At 41.2% G+C, this 24,083-nt stretch overlaps 1 protein-coding gene across 6 annotated transcripts in view; it reads left to right on the forward strand.

Moving 5' to 3' along the window:
- The window catches only part of CUX1 (cut like homeobox 1), a 376,350-nt gene that overhangs the window by 137,567 nt on the left and 214,700 nt on the right, over nucleotides 1–24,083 (forward strand). For all 6 annotated transcript variants that reach the window (XR_014174281.1, XM_081940389.1, XM_081940391.1 and 3 more), the window contains exon 3: nucleotides 21,809–21,856. Coding sequence is in view for 5 of the 6 variants with exons in the window: in XM_081940389.1 (XP_081796515.1) it covers nucleotides 21,809–21,856 (48 nt within the window). In the remaining variant the exon portion in view is untranslated. The remainder of the gene's footprint in view (nucleotides 1–21,808; nucleotides 21,857–24,083) is intronic.

Genomic DNA, 24,083 nt, shown 5'->3' on the forward strand with positions numbered 1-24,083 from the left:
CCTCATAAATCTCAATGAATCCTGAAGGAAGCTAGCCAAGCCTATTTGAAATACTGTTTTGTTTCCCAGCACTTAAGGAATGTTTTAGTCCTTTTTGCTTATATAATGGTTTTTGACAATTTCCCTTGAGGTCATCTCTCTGATTCTCTACAGTTCCTTCTGTGTATCTTAACAGAAATATCTTGAGGACTTCATATGGGAATACGACTTACTCCCATTTAACTCCATGTCCGTCATGTTTTTCCCTTTCATCTGAAACAGTCTGGCTCAGATTTTTCCATACATCTTTGTTTTTCCTTTGTCAACGGTAGTTTTTAATCTAACATATTAGTGAAGAGAAGAATTTTATAAAAGGCCTTGTAGCAGGGGTGAAATGCTGCTGGTTCGAACTGGTTCACCCGAACAAGTAGCAAAGATGCCAACTGTTTGCCCAAACCGGTAGTAAAAAAATGCTACCGGTTCAGGCGAACCAGTTTTTCCAATGATCAGCTGTGCCACGCGATTTATATTTATAAACTAAATCACATGGCACAGTGGATCCCCCACCCCCTCTTCGCTTACCTCGCTGTTCGCTTACTTGCTTGCCAGGCATGTTCAGCAGCAAGCTCCACCCACCCACCCGGACATCATTTTGACGGTCTGCAGATGCTACCGAACTGGTAGCAAAAGTAAGTGGATTTCACCCTTGCCTTATAGATCTCTGACATTCTTACCCATTCTGACCTACCTCCCCCCACTTATTGTTCTCTATTTTATTACTGAAGTATTACTGAAGTACTGAAGGAGACCCCAACTCCTCCCAGGGAACATAGCTTTTCGGTTGCCATGACATCAGATAATTGAGCTGTTAGTTTTACAAAAGATCAATTTGTTAATTTTTTCATAGGGACAAAGTAGTTCTTGTTCCAGGATATTCCCTTCTTTCCATTTTAATCAAGATATCGTCTTGCCTACTGTTTCCCAACTACTCAACGATATTAGAAATATTGATTTGTTCTTTACACGAATGTTGTGCCCTCACTTTTTCCTGGACAGGGTAATACTAGCTTAGCAGGATCAAGATTTACATTTATTTCCAAGGCTCACCTAAAGACTTGCCCCCCCCTCCCCCTTGAATTGTGGCAAATGGATCGGGACCACAACATGTTTTGCTACAAGCTGATTGTAACAGCCGTACTTCCATCCAATCTATGCTCACTCCGGGAGAGAAACTGCAACACTAGCAACCTTTCTTTGTAGTATTCCCCTATAGAGAGTCCTCAACTTACAACCGTTTTGAGTCTGTAATTTTGGTTATAAGTTATGACAGTCGTAAAGTGGGTCATCACATCGCATCCAATTTTCTGATCTTTTTTTGTAGCAGTATTTAAATCAGGGGTTTTCAAACTTGGCCACTTTAAGACTTGGGGACTTCAACTCCCAGAATTCTCCAGCCAGCTATGCTGCTGGGGAATTCTGGGAGTTGAATTCCACATGCCTTAAGTGGCCAAGTTTGAACACCCTTGATTTAAGTGAACATGGTGATTGCTAAGCAAATGCTCTGGTTGACACGTGACCCCTATTGCTCGCTTTGGGATATTTTTTTCCAGAAACCGGAAGTAACCGGCAGTTTCTAGAAAAAAAACGTAAACACGGTCACATGACTGTTGGATGCTGCAAGCAGTTGAAAATGTGGGCTGGTCCCAAAATGTGGTTATGTGACCGTGAAGTGGGGGGAGGGGCAGAACCCAAGATCGAAGTTTAAAATAATAGCACAAGGAGGACTTATTTGGGACAATCATGTGGCCAAATATAGTTTTTTTAATCGATCAAGGGACTTCGTAGAACTTGAATTTGCCAAAGAGTTTTCTTTTTTAAGTGTGGTCTTATGCTGAGATGTTGCCATCTACAGTCTCCCGCCTCTACACTGTTGCAACGCTGCTTTTGTCAGCTTGGCTTGTCCTTGCAAAAGTACTTGTGAACTTTATTGACTCCTTGTTACAGAAGATTACTTACAATCCCAATACGCTGAATGAGTGGAGTTCATAATAAAGAAGGCTGCTCTAGTTTGATGGATGCATGCAGTATCCCGAAACAAGACTAGGTGCAGCCACCAGACAAAACATGCATGAAAAAGGAACACTCTTCTGCATTTGTCATTGGGTGACAAATGGTGCTCAAAATCTGGGTGACAGTTTATGATGTATTCATCTGGAGCAAAAAGAGCTGGTTACTGCAATTGCTTTGGAAAACAAGTATGTCTGAAGCAAAGCTATTTTCGATTTTTCTCAGTTGTGTCTACATTAAAACGTCCAGGGCATGGTTGGCCTCATCTCAAGTAGGCTGAGTAAGATAATGCGGTTTTCTTTCCTTTTAAAAGAGCTCCTTTCTGCATCTAAGCAGAACTGGCTTGGTATCACGAACAAATGTTTTCAGAATAAGTAGCAGGATATTGGAAATATTTTTGTGAAATCGTTTAGAATAGATAGAATAGAATTCTTTATTGGCCAAGTGCGATTGGACACACAAGGAATTTGTCTTTGATGCATATGCTCTCTGTGTACATAAGGAAAAATAAAATAGAATACATTCATCAAGAATCATAAGATACAACACTTAGTGATAGTCATAGGTTACTAATAAGCAATCAAATTATACTAGGAAACAAATAAAACAATATAAATTTTAAAGATACAAGCAACATGGTTATCGTCATAAGTGGAAAGGGATAGGTGCTAGGAAGGAAGAGAAGAAGAATTATAATACTGTCTTCGTAGGTAATTTGACAATGTTGTGGCAATCAGTTGTTTATCACAGTGATGGCATTTGGGCGCACCTCATCAAGTGGGCTGTCACCCCTCTGGGGCTGTCACCCCTCTGGGCAAGTCTTGGCTCTTGTAAGCCTTGGCGATGCAAGTCCTTATCCATCGACCTATAGTTGCCCAGTGTGGAAGAATGGAATGATACAAATAGAGATTCTGTCTTTCGAAGTGTCCTCATGATGTAGGTACAGAGGTACCTACATTCCAATGTTTATTTGGAATATTGAAATGAAGCAAAACTCGATCTACTTTATTAGCATGTGAGGATCTTCGTGGTTTGCAGAGCACGGCTCCCAGATTTAGCAAGTAAAATTGACCCAGGGGTCTCTGCTAATCAATACAATAGCAGAGTTGGAAGAGACCTTGGAGGTCTTCTAGTCCAAGCCCCCTGCCTAGGCAGGAAACCTTATACCGTTTCAGACAATCTTCAACTATGAGGCTGCTATTTGGCTTCCGTGTCTCCCAGCACTGCTGAAAGTGCCAGAGGGGTGAGGGTGGAGGGGAAACTGCTTTTTAAGGTCCGTAGGAATCCCTCTGTTTTCCTGACTCGTTGCATCAGAACTTTCTATTGGGCATGGTGGGCTCTCGTAGCTATAATGCAACTTTATATTTGCACTTCTGCCAACTTGGTGAGAGGCATCGGCATATTTCAGAGTCAATGACATGGAAATAGGCATTGCTAATTCATAGAACTTTTAAAAATTAATATTTGATCTAGAAGTCCTATAAAAGTTTTTTAATGTTCCAGATGCATTCGGTGCAGATAAGTGTCTGTCATTCTCCCCCACCCCCTTTTCCCTTCTGAAGAACACTGAATATTTTAGGAGAAGGGAAATAGCACGGGACTTGTGAGTCTGGTCCTATGTTATTTTAAGGTCTCATGGTAATGCCTCTGTTACGAATTCCATTTCCATTAAATATACAAAGGAGCAGAATAATTTCTCTTCTTCCATTTCCACTTCTTCCACAGTACCTGTAAGATAATGATATCCTCCTGTCTGAGTATCTTTCGGTTTGAGAAATATTTCCATCTCCTGGATACTCAAGAAACCTTGAGTACTCAATATGTCAAATAATAGCAAAGCATTTTACCAAATGACTGTTAAATTGCTGCACCGCAGGAATTTTAGTGTCGTCCTTATCCAAGCCACGTTACAACGTTATTGCTTTTATTTAAATTATTTATTAATTGCTTTTATAACTTGCCAAATCAAAATGCAAATTATGCAGGCTTTTTTCATTTTTTTTTCATTGTTGTATTACTGACTGAAGCGTGGCCAATTATATAGCAAACATACTCTTTTGTATTCCATATTGAGCTGTGACATGACCATATTCCTCACTGTTGCACTGGCTGGTATTAGTCATTGGGGCTTTGCAGCACTTTGACTCAGAAGCAAAAAATTACTCGGATAGATGGGCAGCTATATAAATCTATTCAATAAGTAAATGAATAAGTAAGTAAGTAAATAAAAAATGCTTTGGAAAATGGAGAGGATGGAACAAGTAGAACCGGCTATAAATTCTTAAGTAGCTGTAGCATCTCCCAAGATTGTGAAATTTGTTCCTCCAACTGTTTGATTCTAAGTTTTGGGATGCATTTTTAGAGCTCTAATGCTGTACGGTACTTATTATGGGGGGAAAACATAAAATATTACTGCCAACCTCAATTAATTGGTTCATCCATTTACAAAATATGTAAGCTTATCCAATCCATAGACATAAAATGGCGGAGGTAAAAATCCATAAATATACAATACAGGTAAACATACAATACAATTGCAGCTGGAATTTCTATCATAAGTCATTGCAGTCATAAGTCAGGTTGAGGTCTATGGAGATTCTCAGTCACCCAGGTCATGGTTGTCCCAAAGGTGCTTTTTCAAGAGGCCACTGGACTTTCTGGTTTTTCTTTGAAGTCATTTCACTTCTCATCCAAGAAGCTTCTTCAGCTCTGACTGGATGGTGGGGAATGGAAGGATTTATATTCCTTGCAGATAGCTGGTCATTTGCATCCTTTTAGAGAAACTATAAACACATGGCACAACATAGGAGAACAAACCCATCAGAATAAGATTCAGCAGTCCAGCTGCATTTAAAAGACACAGGCCACTCTTTTGGAGACAGCAAAGTCCACATTTTGGACAGAGAGGACGGCTGGTTGAAAGAGGCCATCCATGTCAAAATTGAACAGCCCTCTCTCAACAGAGGGAGAGGGATACAACACCATCTATCTCCAGTCTACAACACAGTCATTTCAACAGTTCCAAAAAAGCTCCACACCCATTTGCACCACTCGGGTAACCCTGATGGCACAAATAAACCTCCAAGTGGCCTCAAGGACTCTCTAAAAGGATGCAAATGACCAGCTGCCTGCAAGGAATACAAATCCTTCCATTCCCCACCATCCAGTCAGAGCTGAAGAAGCTTCTTGGATGAGAAGTAAAACATCTTTAAAGAAAAATGAGAAAGTCTTGTTGCCTCTTGAAAAAGCACCTTTGGGATATGTCAGGTTAGACCCAATTTTATGTTGGACGTAAAATTTGGGATTTTAAGGGAATCACACAGCCATTAAGCAAATACATGGTTGTTAAGCAAATGACTCAGTCGTTAAGTGAACTCAGCATTCCCAATGGACAGTTATCAGCCCAAAAGACCGGACATTGTGATCACAGGAGGCTGCAGCTGGTCATAAATGCAATCATTTATGGAAATAAAATGCCCAAATTGTGATCAGATGATCATGAGGGGTGATATGTATAGGTTGTAAGTTATTTTTGAGAAGTCTTTGTAATTTTGAATTATTGTTCAGTGAATGAGTGTAAGTTGGGGACTATGTGTAGTTTAGATAACCCCAATTGTTTTAATATAAGAAATTGGCTGAGAATCCCACCCCATCCTATTTCTAGTTAAATAAAATCATAGCTGGCTATGCCTTTTAAACTGTATTTTGTTTGCTGGTTGGTTGCCGACAGTCAGTTTGACAATTTTCGAGCTTATACCAAACTATAATTATACTTAGGGAATATGAGACATTCAAATACTGTGTTTAAATATGAAGCCATATTTAGATAAGTTGTCTGAATGGCACCATTGAATCTCTTGATTAGTCTGTAAAATCAATTTAGAAACCGGCTTTTCTTGTCACTGAACTTAGAGGCTGGAAGATCTGCATCAGTGTAAAATAGCTTAGCAAATAATGTTCTAAACATTAATAGTCTGCCTTTCCTTTTGCTATGTGTCGAAAGAAATACCAACTCATTGTCTTTGGGGAAATGTTTCTGCCTAACTGCTGGCAGCAGAATTTAAACTTTCCATATGAGCAACATCTTCACTTTTGATTCTGGTTTCCCAAACATTTTTGAAAACACAAATGGTTTTACTTTTTTAAATTTCTTTTGCCTCTTAAAAAAAGTGTCCAGGAAAGAGACCTAAAACAAGATGACCGACAACATCAGCAAGTATTGCAGGTCCCACTGGCAAATGAAAGCTCAGAACCACATTGGTTGGAAAGACGAGGCCTCCTCTTCCTGCCACGAATAGATAATGGCTAGAATGAATGAACTGACTTTTTAATATGTCAAATAGTTATGCTTTTATTACCATGTTTCCCCCCAAAATAAGACAGGGTCTTATTTTCTCTTGACCCCCCCCCCAAATGTTGATTGGGCCTTATTATTGGGGGTGGGGGGCTTATTGGTTTGGGGCTGCTCTCTTGCGAGCGGCCGCCCGAAGAGCTGGGCACAGCCTCGGGCAAATGGCTGTGTTGCGCTGTCACAGCAGCGCAACAAAGCCGCCATGAGGTGACCACGCTCATGAGCAGCCGCCCGGCAATGGCCCTTTCCAGCCGGGCAGAGCGCCACTCACCAACCCAGTAATATCCCAAAGGCGTTAAGCCGTGTGGCGCTCTGCCCAGCTGGAAAGAGAGGTTGTGCGAGCACTTGTTCTGCCTCCAGCTCGCATGCCTCCCTGCCTCACCATGCCCAATTCTCCCTGCAGGGCTGGGCCAGGGTGCCGCTGCCACCGCCGCCACCATGCTCTGAGCATAATCGGCTTCCAAACTTTGGAGATCTGCTGCCGAATCTTCCGGCAGCAGCCACTCTCGGTAGCGGATCTCCGGAGTTTGGAAGCCGGTTATGCTCAGAGCATGGCGTGGGCAACGGGGGTGCAGCTGCCCGGCAACCCCTCGCTCCAGCTGGGCACAGCGCCACACACCAACCTAGCGGTATCCCAAAGGTGTCAAGCAATGTGAGCGCCTTTGCCCCCCCTCCCCCCGGCTCCTGCGGCTTTGCGCCTTCGGGATATCGCTAGGTTGGTGAGTGGCGCTCTGCCTGGCTGGAGGGGGCTTATTATTGGGGGAGGGCGTATATTTTTGCCCACAGGAAAAATATGGCATGGTCTTATTATCAGGACATGTCGTAATTTCGAGGAAACACGGTACTTGTGTCATTTCCATTATGACACTTCAGGATTATTCAATTCGAAGATTCAGGTTAGAAATGTGATAGTTTCTTGTCATGGTCTTCTTTGGTTATTGTAAGTTCAAATATTGATGTCTCTAATACAGTACATCAATATGCATGAAAAGTATGAATTGGAATTTTGAAGCAATCCACTCCGTACTCTCTTTTTTTTTTTTCTAAGCATACATATTGTCCTAGATTCTACAATGAAATTTAAACGTATTCAGCACAATAAGTTTTGCAAACTTAATGGCTGTGACTAAATTTGTACTATATCCCTTCAGATTGTTACCTGGCATTTGTTTATTGCAGGAACTCTGAATCATGTTTTCCATTTATCTGTTATACACGCAAGCTTCTTGAGGCAAGGGATGAAAATGTTTGAGATTTGGCTGCTATCACGGTTAGAGCTGTGTCTTAAGCTGTATTGTCTGCCTTGATTGCTCCATCCGACTGTTAAATTGACTCCAGTTCCTCCTGGATCTCAAGGGCTCTTGTGGGCAGGAGGTGATGCTTCATCAGAGTGGAAAACTTTAGTATGTATAATTGCATACTTGAAAAAGACCAGCGTAGTACAATTGCATGCTGCAAAGTAGTAGTAATATCACGGAAAGGGTACAACTGTCCAGTACCTCTACTTTGTTAAGTTTCTGTTTTCATCTCTCTATTTCTGTTTTCTAACCCTTCCTGCCCATGCCTTGGCAAAGTATTGCTGATATTACAGGGGTGAGATTCTACTGGTTCAGACCGGTTCGGGCGAACCGATAGCGGCGACTATCAGCTGGGAGCCAACCAGTTTGCTCCGACTTTCATCTGGGCCCGCCGGCCCGCCCACCCACCCACCCGCCCCTGCGCTGTACTCACCTATATTCCCTTTTCTGAAGCCCAGCTGATAGGTGCAGCAGAATGCATTGTCGCGCCTCAGCTGTTTTCCTCCCCAGCAATAATGTGGAAGGTGATTTCTCTATAAACTGTGCAAGCAAAGTGCCCGCTCAACGAACTGGTTGTTAAACCAGTAGGATCCAACCTCTGCTTATATATCCCATAAGCTTTGCCTTTCCCCAAATTTCTGGATTCAAAATAATGGGAGTGGACAATAATTTGTCCACAGCAGCCCACAGACAAAAAGGCTACAATTCCTTACAGTACACACAACGATGCATGCATTTCTACCATGACTATGATCGTAATTGATCACTATTGCTTGCATGTACACGAGAGCTTATGTACCGGAGACAAACTCAATCCAATCACACTTGGCCAATAAAGAATTTTATGTCTATTCCGTGTCTGCACACAAAACATTTTATACTTTGTTCACTGAAATTGATGAATGTATTTAATATTTTTGATCAATTTAATTTAGATAAATTTGATGCAAAGAAGACATAGATTTTAATTTAAGAAGAAAAGGAATAAAACGGAAAATAGATTTGTCAAGGTGTGATCATTTGGCTTGCCAAATATTGTCTGTTAGCCTCTGATCGTGTCATTGCCACATAATATTAGCTGTTCCATTAATCCCAGAGTGCAGTTGTGTAGGTAGCTGTCCAGTTTTGTGCTGCATTATGGGACTGTTGGTTAGCAGAGCTAGTAATTAAGATTCTCTCTTAGCTTTGCAGCGGTCACAGGTAGACTCACCTGTACAGCAAGGGACTCCTAAAGATATTAGAATAGGAAAAGGAAAAGAATAAAAGCTGGATCATGGTGCATTTTTATTTAGATGGTAAATTGTAGTGCACAGCTGACAAAATAAAACCATCCTTAAGTTTTTATGGGATCACATTTTACTAGCAGTCTTGTGGTTTTCAAAGGTAATATCAATACCTTTGATATTATGCTTGGAAATGAATCAGTGGCTTCCATAGTAAAGGCAACCTTTTAGGTTGTAAGAATAGTAAATATGTAAAGTCATCTTTGAGATGAACTCCCTTCAGGTAACTTTATGTCCCTGGCCCACATAATTTTCTTCATAAAAGTATAGAGAGTTGGCAGGACTGGCCAGCAGCTTCACTAATTAAGAGACCTCATTACCACATATTCAAGATTGCAGGTACTGATATCTCTGCTTTCCCTATATGGCTGTCTGCAGAATATCTATCCAAGTTGGCTAGACATTTATGGACTTTGCTGATTCATCTGCTTGAGCCAAGAATTGTGGCCGAGACAGAGTGTTTGTTTGACTGTGCTAAGTTTCTGAATTGCTGTGGAGCCAAGCAAAAGGCAGGGATTTTTTTTTAAAGAAAATATGCTTGCAAAAAATAGTTCATTGAAATCTGAAAACCATGCAATCTTCTCTCAAGGCTTGTTCAAAAATGGCACAGAAGCAGACCCCAATTCTTCAGACCCGGGCCATAGCTGGTCCCAAGATACTATTTATACTGGAAAGTATAAAATATATGTTCAAAACTACTAGTAATAAGTGAATAACCCTAACTCTCTGGAGCAGGGATTTTTAAACTAAAGTTTGTAGATAAGATTCCTTTGCTCTGGATTTGGAAGGTGTTATATTTGGGGTGGGGTGGAAGATATAACCCTATCAGAATTAAATTTGTCACTGCAAGTTTTGCTTATCCTATAACTGTACCCAATCTATCTTGAATACATTACACCAGGGGTTCCCAATCCCCGATCCATTGTGCGGCACCGTTCCATGGCATACCAGAAACTGGGCTGTGCAAACAAGCGAAGCCCCCGTCCACAGGATGCAGGGAGCACACAAAACCATGGACCGGTAGGGACCTTTCCACAGAACAAGTCCCTGGTACCCAAAAGGTTGGGGCTGCTGCCGCCTTACATTGTCAATGCAGAAGCAGTGGCTAAGAAATTAACTCGCTATAAATGCTTTTATGTGTAATGGGCCACGATGATGGACAATGATCAATCATTACATCCCACAAGAAACTTTTAAAATGTAATATTTTGATCATACTATTATTAATATTTGTGACAACCTTAGAACATAGCTCCCATTTGTGTATAAGAAGTTTCCAGAAAACCATGTGAATCTTAAGAGGATCAAAGTACCATCCACTGTGTATCTTTACCCTATCGCCGTGATGGTGAACCTATGGCATGCATGCCCAAAGTGGCACGCGAAGCCATGTCTTCCGGCACGCGCGGCCTTGGCTGTTTGTCTTCTGGGTTTTTGGCATGCATGCGTGCGCAACAATCAGCTTTCCTTCATGCATGTGGCAGTGCCAAAAATAGGTGTGCGCATGCATGCCAGCCAGCTGATTGCCGGATGCACATACGAGCAAGAACCCGGGAATTCGGCTTTTCCAGAGTGCAAGTCCTTTGTGCCTGTGGCAGTGCCGAAAATCGCCCTGTGCGTGCACAACGGCAAGCTGGTTGTTGGATGTGCATGTTTGCTAGAACCCAAAAGTTCAGCTTTCCAGAACGCAGCCTAACAAATGCGCATATGCACACGCGATGTTTCCGCAAAAGGTTCACCATCACTGCCCTATAGTTTCTCTTGCAAATGACTTTATGCATACTTTTGTGGTACCTACAGTCCACATATACTCAAATATATTTTGTATATTTAATAATACAGTAGTCATTTGCTTGTTTAGGAATTCTGTTATTACCTGATACTCAGATAGTAAACGGTTCCGAAATAGGGAGTTGGTCCTACACTTTGCTCTTTCACGATGGCTATATATACGGTAAAATGCTCGAGCGGGGGAATGAATTTTGAGATAAATAGTCAGAAAGGATCAAGTGTGATGGGTCTTTCTTCTATCATGCTTTTCTATTCAAAATTCACCTCCGAAGGCTGCTTTTCATTAGTAGAAAAGGAATCTTGCTGTGTGCAAGATCTAGTTTGTTAAAAATGGGCATGAAACAAGGATAGTGGTATGAAGATGGAACGCATGGAGAATTCTGTATCTTACTCAATTGAAAAAAAATTGTGTTTATTGATCAGGTTTCAGTAGTCTCTCTTAAAAGCAAGCTCTCCCCTGACATTTTCAGTAAATGATTAAACAGAAAAAAAAATGTTTCTCTTTCTGTTGTTTCTTGAAAGTGTTAACTTGCTGTTTCATAACTGATGGCACAATATTAGCGTGTTCGGAAAAATGCGCGGTTTGAAAGGAATTGACTTGTAGTAATACGAAGAGAATTGATTCCGATGTGACTGAATGCAACAGCATTTTCCATGTGCAGCCTGTTGGGTAAACAATTGTGAAGGCAGTCTATTAATATTTGCACACCACCGAATATTTTTTTAAATAAAAGATCTGCCATTAGAATATGTGCAAAAGAATATGGAAAGAGTTTATATATTTCAAAAGAAGTTAATAGGTCTCACCATCTTTAGGGAGAAATCTTGAAAATTGTGATTCATTTGCACTCTTTCCTGTAAAATTATCCATAGCCATATGTTGTTTAAAACAAACAGCAAGCAAACCTCAAACCTGCAAAATTAGCATTGCAGAAATGATTTTCTCTCTGTAGGATCTTTAATGTTGCCTGTTGCCTGCGCCATCCAAAGGTTCTTGAGGTATTTTGTTTAACCCAGAAGCCTATCAGATTTCTTTCAGTGTCTAGGTCAGGATACAATAACATTTTCAGGCTTAAAGCTTGGCCTTTAAGAAACAATTGGGGCCACACTTCAAAAGGAAGGAAGGACCACCGCAGAGGTATTAGTAGGAAGGGACAAAAAATAAATTTGATTTAATTGAATAAAAATTTAATTACAGTGTAATAAGATTACTTCCCAGGTGGTTAACATTTTCTTCCTTCTATAAATTAAATGAATTAAAAATGATAACTTATGGAGAATTCTGGGTTGTATTACTAAAGTTTCCAGGTACTGAAAGGGAACTTAGAATTTCAAGTTGTTTACCACAAGCCAGGAACTTCTTTTTCGGCAGCCTATATTGTTGGAGGCTTCCCTGTTATCACCATATCTTTTAAGAAGGCCTGTTGAATAACATTGTTCATTTACCTTCCGTTTCTGGTTTTCTGGATCTTTTTCTGCTGCCTCTCAGATTCTCTGGGACCCTTGTTTAAAGTTCTTTCCAGCAAATGGAGCAGCATGCGAAATAGCCCATCCCCAGTCATCAGAGAGACTGGATCCTTGCTTCTTCTCTCCCCACAAGTTCCTGGGTCTGCAAAGCAAAACGGAAAATACACTTTTGTTCAGGAGAGGGGTTCTTCCGGTTCAGACCCGTGGTGAAATCTAAGATTTTTTACTACCAGTTCTGTGGGCGTGGCTTGGTGGGGTCATGTGACTATGTAATCAAAAGTCAGAAACTCACTTTAACAATGTCCTGCTGGAGCAGGGTTGGACTAGATGACCTCCAGGTCCCTTCCAGCCCTGGATTATCCTCTGAAGCTGTGTCTAGTGCCAGGTTTGTAGTCCTTCCTTCCTTTCCTTTTCCCCTCCTTCCCTCCCTCCTTTTCTTTTTCTTTCTTTCTCCCTTCTATCTCTTTTTCTTTCTCCCTTCTATCTTTCTTTCTTCCTTCCTTTCTTTCTTTCTTTCTTTCTTTCTTTCTTTCTTTCTTTCTTTCTTTCTTTCTTTCTTTCTCAGCACCCCCACCCCCGTTTTTGGCTGTGCACCTGCGATTGTTAGAATTTTTAAAAAACGTTTTTAGTATTTTTTACTACTGGTTCTGCGAACCAGTAATGTTTTTTACTACCAATTCAGGCAAACTGGCCTGAACCAGTAGCATTTCATCCCTGGTTCAGACCAGTTCAGGCAAACTGGTAACTCCAAAGATCAGCTGGGAGCGAACCGGTTCGCTCCCACTACCAAGTGGGCCCCACCCTCTCCCTGCGCTTTACCTCCCTTTATCTTCTCAGCTGAATCGTGCGGCAGAGTGGATTGCCTTACCTCAGGCTGTTTTCCTTCACAAGCAGTAATCCGGAATGTAAGTCTTCTCTAAATACGCAAAGCGGGCGCTTAGCAAACTAGTTGTTAAACCGGTAGGATCCCACCCCTGCTTTTGTTCCATCAATATCCCACTATATTCTTGGACACAATATATTTGATAGTGTACTTGGTGAAGCCCCTGGCACTTTCCCTTTCAATGGAAGGAAGGAAGAATGAGGAACCGTGGTAGGTAGTGCTTAAAGAATGTGAATGTCAACTTGCGAAGCTTTCTGGACCTGCTCCCGCGTTACCATATAGGCAGAGGGAATCGTGCCTTGCAGCTGCACCTCAGTCAAAACAAAACAACCCGCGAAATTGCTTTGTTGGGGAATGTGACTGATGACACACCTTGGGGGGAGGGGGAAACAGTCAGAGGCAAGGCGCAAACCGAGTGAAGTCAGAGCTGGCTTCACTTGGTCCGTGCCGACATGGCGCTCCTAATAAACAACTGGGTTTTTCTTGAAACTTTTTTTGAGCTCCTCCTTTTATTAGGGCATCCGTCAGAACCCTGACAGTGGACCCATTTCCCTTCTGCTTCTTCATCCCAGGCACCAGATAAATAGATGGCCTGGTCTACCATCATTCCATGCTTCTTGATTTCCCCCAGCTGTATATACCTACATCTTATCCTGATACTTCATGAGACCGAGTTATAATTGGACCATTTTGATCTTTAACTAGGCCTAAAAGTTTGTAGACCAGGAGCAAAAGAGGCGATCGCCCTGTTTCTCTACGAGCAAATGTTATAATGGAATTTTGGTGTCAAACGTGAGGATGGGATTTTGAATGCCTTTCAGAGGGAACATGTAGCATCCTGACACATGATTGTTTGATTTGTTCTTACCAGATTTGCCCAGCCACACAGTAAGTCATCCTCCTCTGCAAATGCCATCCTTTGCCTTGCGTATTGGGTTAGCCAACGGGATTTGGGGGGTGGGGGGAGAGAAATAGGTCACGAACAGTAATCCAACATTTCTTCTGATAAATAATTAAAGTTAATGGAATTTTCACAAGATCTCTGAGCTGAAATCATTCTTAATGCACCAGCATGGTTTTTTTTTCTGCTACTGTAAAATCAAGGTCATTATTTTTTTATTTATCAGAAAGAATAGCTAGGAACACTCTCCCAAATCTAATTGAAAAACAGGGTATTGTATGGTTGTGGATTTCTAGGGTGAACTGTTCTCTGTGGAAATGAAAAAAAGCCTCAGAGTAAATGCATTGATTATCAAAGGATTGGGCATTCATTGAATGATACTAATGTATGGCAAAATGGTTCCTTCTGCCCTGCAGGGAGGCCTGCCTCTTCTTTTTTTCTTTTCTTTCTGAGCTGTAAATATGCAAATAGACGCTTAGGAAGTCTGAATAATTCTCCCAAGGTGCATTCTTCATTGAAGGCTATTCCATTTACAAGCAGCAAAACAGTATCTTTTAGCACACTTTGAATATTAATGAACATTTACTGTTAAGTACCTTCTGGCCATTGCTAGGATTATGCTTAGTTGCTGCCTATAGAAAAAGGGAAGTATTTGGCTTTCTTTGGGGGAAAGGAGGTGAGTATTGCTAGACTTCTATCCACTCTGTTTTGAAGCAGTTCTGTTTTCTCTTTTCCTGCTGGGAGAAGTTTTATACCCAAATATATTTCATTCCTTAGACTGTTTCCATCTTCCATTAAAGCATTAACGGAATCCAAAGTGGTCAGAGAATCAGCGTCTCCACTAGATAATTGACAGTCAAGTTGAAACTAAATTAATCAAGTAAAAACGGGTAAAATCCGTTACCCAGTCTTCCTCAAACTCCCAAATAAGTGACCCAGACCTAATCCACATATCAAAGGATAAGGTGTGCAAACATAAATATTGTTAATTAAATTAGGTCTCCCAGCGGAACTGCATGTCCACAAGAGTGTGTACGCACACACACATACACACACACTTTAGTGTCACCCTAGAATCATCAGCACGTAGATTCTTCCATAACTGAACAAGCTCTCCCTATCAGGGTGGATTGATTTAAATCAATTTGATTGAAATCACGATTGAAATCACTAGTTTAAAAGGCTTGATTTAAAGCAACTCGATTTAAATCATAATTTTTAAAGAGCAGCTGTCATCTCTGCTACTCCTCTGATCCGCTGTTGACTCACCGACAGTCCCAATGTTGCAGAATATACAGCCTCATGCTACATAACTAAGCTCCATTTCATGCTGAATAAACTAAATTATTTGTGTATCTTAAACAGAAAACTATCTTTAGAGAGATCTTTATTCCAAAAACATTTTATTAAAAATAAATTTGATAAAAATAAAAAAAATCAATTTAAATTTAAAAATCTGTTTTTTTTAAAAAAAAAACCATTGATTTTTATCCAACCTGCTCCCTATAAAAATCTGCTGCTATACCCCATTTCTCAGCAGCTGCCACTAAAGGCAAATTGTTTGCTTTTAGGAATAAATATTTCTTCTTTCTTCACAGTTCTTGGGATTTCGTTTTTATTTATTCTTGCGCAACCCTGGCTCGAGTTGGAACCCCCAATTATTCATCTAACACTGCTTTGAACCTTAAAATAAAATAAAATAAATTCCCAAACACTTGAAGCAGCAGAGATAAATACGGATTATAATTAAGAAGCAAATCAGTATGTTCAACCCACAAAGCCCTAGAGATAACATGGTTGTAGCAAGGGGCTCGAAGGATTAGCAGCATTTGCAGATGAATTGATCTGAGAAAAGAAGCGGGGGGCGGAACAGGGTGGAGTATTGAACACTCCCCCCCAAAAAGTCATCTTTCCCATTTGCACCTGCCTCTAGCTGCTTGGTCAGGAGAATGTAGTGGCTCAGTGGCTAAGATGCTGAGCTTATCAATCAGAAAGATCAGCAGTTTGGCGGTTCGAATCCCTAGCGCTGCGTAACGGAGTGAGCTCCCATTACTTGTCCCAGCTTCTGCCAACCTAGCAGTTCAAAAGCACGTAAAAATGCAAGTAGAAAAATAGAGACCACCTTTGGTGGGAAGGTAACAGCGTTCCGTGCGCCTTCAGCGTTTAGTCATGCCGGCCCCATGACTACGGAGACGTCGTCTGACAGCACTGGCTTTTTGGCTTTGAATCGGAGATGAGCACCGCCCCCTAGAGTTGGGAACGACTAGCACATATGTGCGAGGGGAACTTTTACCTTGATCTTTACCTTAGCTGCTTGGTCACTTGGAATAGGTGTACAGGTGGCCATCTCACTAGAATGTGCAGTTTCTCATGAGAGCAAGTCAGACTTTTATTACTCCATCCATCAGTCTGTTTTCCTTTGAAAGGAAAAGTTGGGCTCTCAGAAGGTCTATTATGTGGCGCTTCCAGGGGAGGGAGACAGGAAAGCATTTCCCTTGCAAGGTTAGAAGTCTTCAGGTTATGGGGAAAGTATAAGATATTTGCCAGATGTTTGGGATTATAAGTGCCATAAGTTCCAGACATGAGTCCTATTAACCAGACCTTCTAGGAACTACAAGACATCAACAGAGCAGCAGGTTATTTACTTCTGCTTTAAGGTATCATGTGGGGATACAGCAAAATGGGTCTCTGAAGACAGACTCTATTGCTCTATTCCTTCTTTAAACGTGGCAGAAAAAAACTCTGCTGTAGAAATCTCAAATAGTTGGCAGCCCTTGCCTGAATGCAAGGTGTTATAAATAGCCCCATAGCTAGGTTCTGCTGGATCTAAACAATTTATATTTGTTGTGAAGAATATTCATCTCTCCCCACCACCACCACCTTCTGCTTGCTGCATGGAAATTTGATTTCTGATTCTTTTGTTCACCACAGTGGAATCTCTGTCTCTTTTGTTGCTCGCCTTCTCCCTTGACATTGTCCATGCACCATCTCCTATGAAGCAACTACAAAGTTGCTTCTATCTCATCAAATTCATGCCTTTTTGTTGCTGTTGTCGGTCATCTCCCCACTTTTCTGGCCTATGGAGAACCATGGTTTTGATGTAGTTCAAACTAGCAAAACATTGTTCCTTCGATACATTACTCCCAACATTGTTCAGAATTGGTTTAACGGAGCATCTAAAATCATTATATTTAGCCTTCAACAGTTTCCTGTGTGGAGTTTTTCTTTACATTTCTTTTTTTAAATGTCTCTTAGTTAGGAAGAAATGGAAAAAAAAGAAGAGGCAGAAAGTTGGAGCGTCTCTCATGACTCCACAGATAGAGGCAACAACTGAACTAATGATGACACCGGGGCTGATGTGAATGGGCTTTGATGGCCCATCTCCTCACCCTGCTAATACCCCCCACTCTCTTCTACCTTCCTGCCAGATATTAATAGAGGAGAAAGAAACAAGGAAGAAAGAAGGCACTCAGATCTTTCCTCCAAATTGATTTTGCTTACGGATCCAGTATCTTAACAGTTGACAACTCTATATGTCATAACATCTCCAGAGTATGGTTTTGTTAAAATCAGTCCTGCCAATAACTGGAAAAATCTAAAAAATAAAATGTATAGGTATGTGTACCAGAACAGTTCAATCACAAGGGGCAAGGGGCATTGAGAGGGGCAATGATGGTTGAAAAATGCCAATTGTATCATAAAAGAGTGTGATCCATGGCTGGTAATAAAAACACAGTGGAAAGGTGCTTGCCCATTCTGATCATCAATAGATCTTCATGGAATCAATGGTAAGCAGCTGGGTCATTGGCCCATTTTGAAAGAGAAGTTGCTCAAAGACTTCATTCAAACAGACAGTATGGTGTTAATGACAGTATGCTTGGGCTAATTTGAAAGGTCTATATCAGTGATGGCGAACCTTTTTGGCACCGAGTGCCCAAACTGGAACGCGTGTGTGTGCACCGAAGCACCAGAAACTCAAAGACCAGTTGGCCAGTGCACATGCGCATGCCGGCCACCTGGTCTTCAGGTTTCTGGCGCTCTGACACACACGAAGATGTGTACACCCAAAGCCAGCTGGTCTTTGAGTTTCCAATGCACCAGCATGCACAAAGATCAGCTGGCCGGCACGCATGCGCCCGCTGGGAACCAGAAGAGCAGCTGACAACGGCATGTATGCCCACAGAGAGGGCTCTGTGTGCCATAGGTTCGCTATCATGGGTCTATATGACATATGTTTGTCCTTCAAACCCGGACTGAAAACCACTAAGAAGAATCTGTTGCATTTAATAGCATATATCCCTACCTCTCACACCATGCCCTTTTGGGATAAGCAGTCTTACACAAAAATCCTGAAAAACAGTGAGAAATATGAAGCCAAAGAAATGAGTTATGGGATAAGAAAAAAATAAAGATAATACAGCTGACTCTATTCATCCTTACAAACCATCTGCTTCTAGCAAATCTATACACCAATTCGTTGTTTTTTATTCTGTATACTTTTAGAACTCAAAGCCTCGCGACTACAGGGACAAATCCATGTAGGGTGTTTGGGCAACAATATTGAGAATTTAAAAAATATTATTTGAGACCTCTGCCATTGATTTATTATTGTCAGAAAAGAATGATGGGGCTGTAACTGATAAGATTTCTTAACACTAGCTCAATTTGTCCCTATCATTTTCTTCCGTTCAATTGTGTCCAATTCTCAGACAAGTCCCTGCAGTTCTTTTGGAAAGATTTTTCAGAAACTACCAGTATTTGCCATTGCTTCTTCCTAGGGCTGAGAAAAACTGATTGGTCCAAGAGTCAAACTTTATGACTAAGGTTAGTGATTTTTCACTAATCAAACTTTATTACTAAGTATCTAATTCTTTTTTGGATGCAATGGCTCAGTGGTTAAACACACTGAGCTTGTCAGCTGGAGAGCTTACTGTCTGGGTTCAAGACCCGAACACTGTATGATGGGATGAACTCCCATTACTTTCCCAGCTCCTGCTCACCTAGCAGTTTGAAAGCATGCAAATGTAAGTAGATAAATAGGTACCACTTTTGTGGGAAAGTAACAGCGTTCTGTGCGCTATGGCTATGCTGGACCTATGGCTATGGAAAGTCTCTTCGGACAACACTGGCTCCCTTGGTCAAGAAACAGATATGAGCACCGTGTCTTAGAGACGGACACAACTGACAAGGAAAGCTTTGACTTTTCAAAAAAAAAATCCAATTCTTTAACTGGATAGAAATTGAACCTAGGGTTTTGTATGGCTCCTCCTTAAAAATGAGCAATTCTCTCTGGTGTTTATTAATGTGACAGCTTCTTAACTTCAGAAAGCAAGCCTCTCACTCATCAGATATTGTCCCTCTTGTTTTCTATGATGAAAAATTGCAGTGTCCAAAAAGAAACCCCTGACTCTTTGGGGAATAAATACCTTTAAAATATTTTCTATGGAAAGATAGCAAAACAGGAAAAGAATACTGAAGAGAAAGAAATGAATGAAAATACTTTTAAATATTTTAAATGCTTGAAAACTTACCTATTTTCTCCTCTTTTTTTGTCTGATCTGCATGGTTTGCTTGGTAGAACACTGGAATGCTTTACCTTTGCTTTCTCCGACCTACACAGTATAAAATGCCATTGTCACTAAAGTCATCATCCATCTCCATCACTTTCCTATTTTGCTGCTGCCAGGCAAAGGTATCTGCTTGCTTTAGTTGGGCAGCTGGGATCTTAAAATGAACGGATTATAGAACAAATGAATCAGAGTTCTGATGGCCAGGCTCAAATTGTCATATTTTTGGACACATAATGTAAAGACTTGACTCTCTTGAAAAGTCCATAGGAAAAACAGGACAATCGGCAACAAGATGTATGGCTTTGATTGCAGTGGTTAGATGGTGGGAAAGTGATTTTAGGCCATTTTTATGCAAAAATATTGTACATTCAAAAAAGCCTTACAAACTTTGAAGCACCACTCTGCTTTGTCTTACTCAAAGTAGGTATATGAGCCACAGAAAAGGCTCGGATAAGGATACTCCAGCCCAAGTCCCAAACTGGTGTTTCTTATCTCTTTTAGCCCAGCAAGCATCGGAGAACCTGTACCCTTGAGAATATGTGATACTAGCTGAAATGGATCAGCAGTCTGACTGTAGAAAGAGATTATTGGTTTAACATAGGGAAAATGATTCCTGTTTTGTTCTGAAAGACTACAAGTTTGAGACGATACATTAACGCATACAAATCATGAATTATGGCCATGTTTTCAATCATAATTCCCGTTTTGCATATCTTTAAATATTTTCAGTTGGGGAAAGTTAAACATACAAAGTGATGAAATGTATTTTTAAAAGTGTTGTAAAGTTCTAGAAATAGTTCTAGGAAAACTACATATTCTCACATTTTGAATTGTGCTATGTAATAAAAAAATGATTTTATGCTTGTTTGATACAGAGGGTCTGTTTTGTTCTTGCAGTTCTTCTTTTATACTCTGTAAGCCTTTCTCATTTTATTGTCATTATTTTACTGTCTGTTATTATTTGGGATTATTAAAACTTATTGGGATTGTTATATATTGGGGTTATTATTAAAAAATATACACTTTGAAGTCTTTCACCCTCATTTTAGTCTTCGTTTTGGTGCTGTGGGAGCAACAGCTTTTAAAATCCAGAAATGTATTACATTTAGTCTGTCCCTAAAACCTGTCACTGTAATTTAGGATAGAGGTTTTTTTTTTTTTTTTTTTGCACAGAAGGGTATCTGTTTATGAACAAGTATATTCCTCTTATTACTTGCTTTATTATTCACTTGCCAGCAAGCTTCCCGTTCTGTCAACCTTGATTTTTTGTTTGTTGTTTGTTTCCTTCTAGCAAACACTAATACATATTTTGAAGAATGATGCTACTAATTTAATTTATGATACTCATGAATGATTCCAGTCATTTGTGTTAACTAGCACTTGTTCAAATATTTAGTGCCATGTAGAGATAATTGTACCATGAATCTTGCTGGGGACAAATTTGGATATATGGCTGCCAGCAGATTGGTAGTGGGATGAACAATAGCAAGAGTGAAATTCTTTCCATTCATCCTTCTCTGGGAAGTGTGTGTGTGTGTGTGTGTGTGTGTGTGTTTATATGTGTATGCGTGTTTATATATGTGTGTGTGTGTGTGTGTATTTTACACAGCAATAATATGTAATAAATACAGTGATACCAACTTTTGCAACAGGAGTGTTAAACTTGCTGAAAAAATGGTTTTTGAAGATAAATATAGTGGAAAAAAGCAAGTGAACTGCTAAAATCATGTGTTTCTGTTACATTGAGATTTACATGCGCATTAAATAAATAATGTCCAATTCTTTGCACATCAAAAGGAGGCTATGCTTCAAACTGGGGTCTAGCTTGATCCATTTCCATGTGGCTTCACATGTTTTACATTCCATTAGTCATTCACTGCTCTGTTTCAGTTGAGTTGTTAGACTGAAGGAGTTCACTGATTATTCAATATTACTAGAGGCTTTTGTTAACTAATTCCCCTCCTCTGGGACAACCATAATTGTATATCAGGCGAGATTCATAAGCCAGTTAAAATGGATTTTTGCTACATTCCTTGCTCATAGCAATGTTTTGATTAAAAACGTAATCAGCCTTCAGCTAATATGATAGAATTGGCAAAAAAAAGGAGATAGGAGTAGCTGATGAAAACACTTCAGTTTTATTCAAACAGTTGCATTTTTAGCCATCTTTCTTTAATGACCCATTTCTTGATCTATGTGTTTGGTTTTTATCTTCCAGGACTTACGCAAACAGGTAGCTCCACTATTGAAGAGTTTCCAGGGAGAGGTAAGCTCTTTTTTTCTCATTTCTTTTAAGGCCTTTCAAGGTTGCCTGAAAGATTCTTTAGGGCTTGGCATTGCCATTCAGTCGTTCCTTTTACTGTTATTAGCATAACTTGGGCCAGTCATGGCTTTTTCTTTGAGTGAGTTCAAAGGGCACCACCACAAATGTGTCAACTTTCTCATTTGCACATTTGTTTACTCCATAGCATTCCTGCAAGATTGCAAAGAGTGATGATACGATAACTATGAGATTTTGCAGCTCAAAATTCAGTTGCCACTGGTGGGATTTTGCAAGGTATCACCATGGCCATTGGGGACCAAAAACAATATACAGTATGTGAAAGACGAGAGAAAGAAAACTCAGAACAGTCTCACAGTCAGAAAACAGGTGGTCCCTCGGGTTTTGGCTACCCACGATTCTTCAGAGCAATGTAGCAATATCTAGGGTACCATTTAGAAAAAAATGAATATGACTTTGGCCCAGAATAAATAGAGATTTTATGATCCTAGAGCCGTGATGGCGAATCTATGGCATGTGTGCCACAGGTGGCACGCAGAGCCCTCTCTACAGGCACACAAGCTGTGGTCCCAGCTTAGCACCACCACGCATGCGCACAGGCCTCCTGCCGACCAGCTGATTTATGGGTCTCTGATGCACATCTGTGTGGGTGGGGCACATGCAGGAGATGTGTGTGCATGCATGGGGGGCAGCGCCCCCCCACTGCCCATTTTTGCTCCCAGGAGGCTGCAGGAAGGCCTACAAGGCCATAAACTGGGCGCAAGGGGCTCATGTGTGCATGCGCGGAGAGCAGGGGTTTTTTGCGTGCATGGGCGGGGATCATGGGGTCATGCACGGGGGCAGGTACATGGGGGGGTTTGCACATGCATTGCATTATGGGTGCGGGCACGCGTGTTTTTGGGACGCAACAACAAAAAGGTTAGTCATCACTGTCCTAACGTATGACTAAGTATCTGAAATGTGCAAATGTATGGCTCTGTAAACAAAACTCTTGTTTCCCTCTAGAACATGGGTGTCAAATTTGATTTCATTGAGGGCCGCATCAGGGTTGTGTTTGACCTCGGGGGGCTGGGGTGGGCGTGGCCAGATCAACATCACTCGTGTCGGGGGCCACTTCGGGTAGTCTGAGAGCTCTGCCAGCAAAAACAGGCTCCTGAGCTCCGTTTTTTGAATGCGATAGCCTCCTGCAATCCTCCCGAGCTCTGTTTTTGCTGGCAGAGGTTTGCAGGAGGCCGTCCCAGCTAAAAATGGAGCTCATGAGCCTTTTTTGCTGGCAGAGGCATAGTGGGCCAGTCCTTTGCTGTTTCCAGAGCGGTAGGTCTAAGGGCCAAATCTAAGCACCCCGGGGGCCGGATTCAGCCCCCGGGCCTTGAGTTTGACACTCCTTCTTTAGAATGTCCTGTTTCCGGGGTAAGCTTTCCCCCCACGGCATGTACCAGAAGTAGATTCCGCATGCTCCAGAGGAAAACAGAACATTCTGTTTCCAGATTGGTATATTTTGCACATCCATCCAACATCTAGGTTCGGATTCCTCAAGTAGGTTTAGGATGGATCTTGCAATGCTTTAATCCAAGCAAAAGTGCACAGAAAGCTACCAAGTCCACATATAATCCAATGTCAAATTCCAGAAAGGGTTAGTCATGGCTAAGGGGACATAGAGAAGATTAGTTGGTAAATTGGTCTAGAAGTCAGAAGCCAAAGCATTCTATTTCTGGGCAAGGTTCCAGGAGGCAAAGATAAGAGAACAAAGGTTAGAATTCAGGCAGCGAAGAATCCATGCATCTGAATACTCTCTGCTAGAACATGAGAATAACCAGTTTCAGCTACTATTGAGTTATTCTCAAGCATACAACTTCATAGGAGCAGTTGTAGCTAGCGTGCTCTTGTTCAGCTGGTGTTCATTAAGCCTGTTCTTCCTACAAGGCTATCCAGATGTATTTAGTTAACTGCCATAACGCAGCCCTGCTTGTTAACTATAATGTGGCTGCAAGATTCCCTAGGCGTGCTGCGCTACTCCTTGAGAAGATTGTTAGGCTTTATTCCCCTACAAGGAAGCTCCATGGTGCCTCTAGGCCAGCGATGGCAAACCTTTTTTGGCTTGCGTGCCACAAGTGGGGGGAGCGCAGGGGGGTTGTTTGCGGGCGTGCCGCACCCATAATGCAATGCGCGCACCTCTAGTGTGCATGCATGCACAACAGGCGCAACCCCCCAA

This window comes from Natrix helvetica, assembly GCF_964273705.1.
Source record: "Natrix helvetica genome assembly, chromosome: 2".
Lineage (NCBI taxonomy): Eukaryota > Metazoa > Chordata > Lepidosauria > Squamata > Natricidae > Natrix > Natrix helvetica.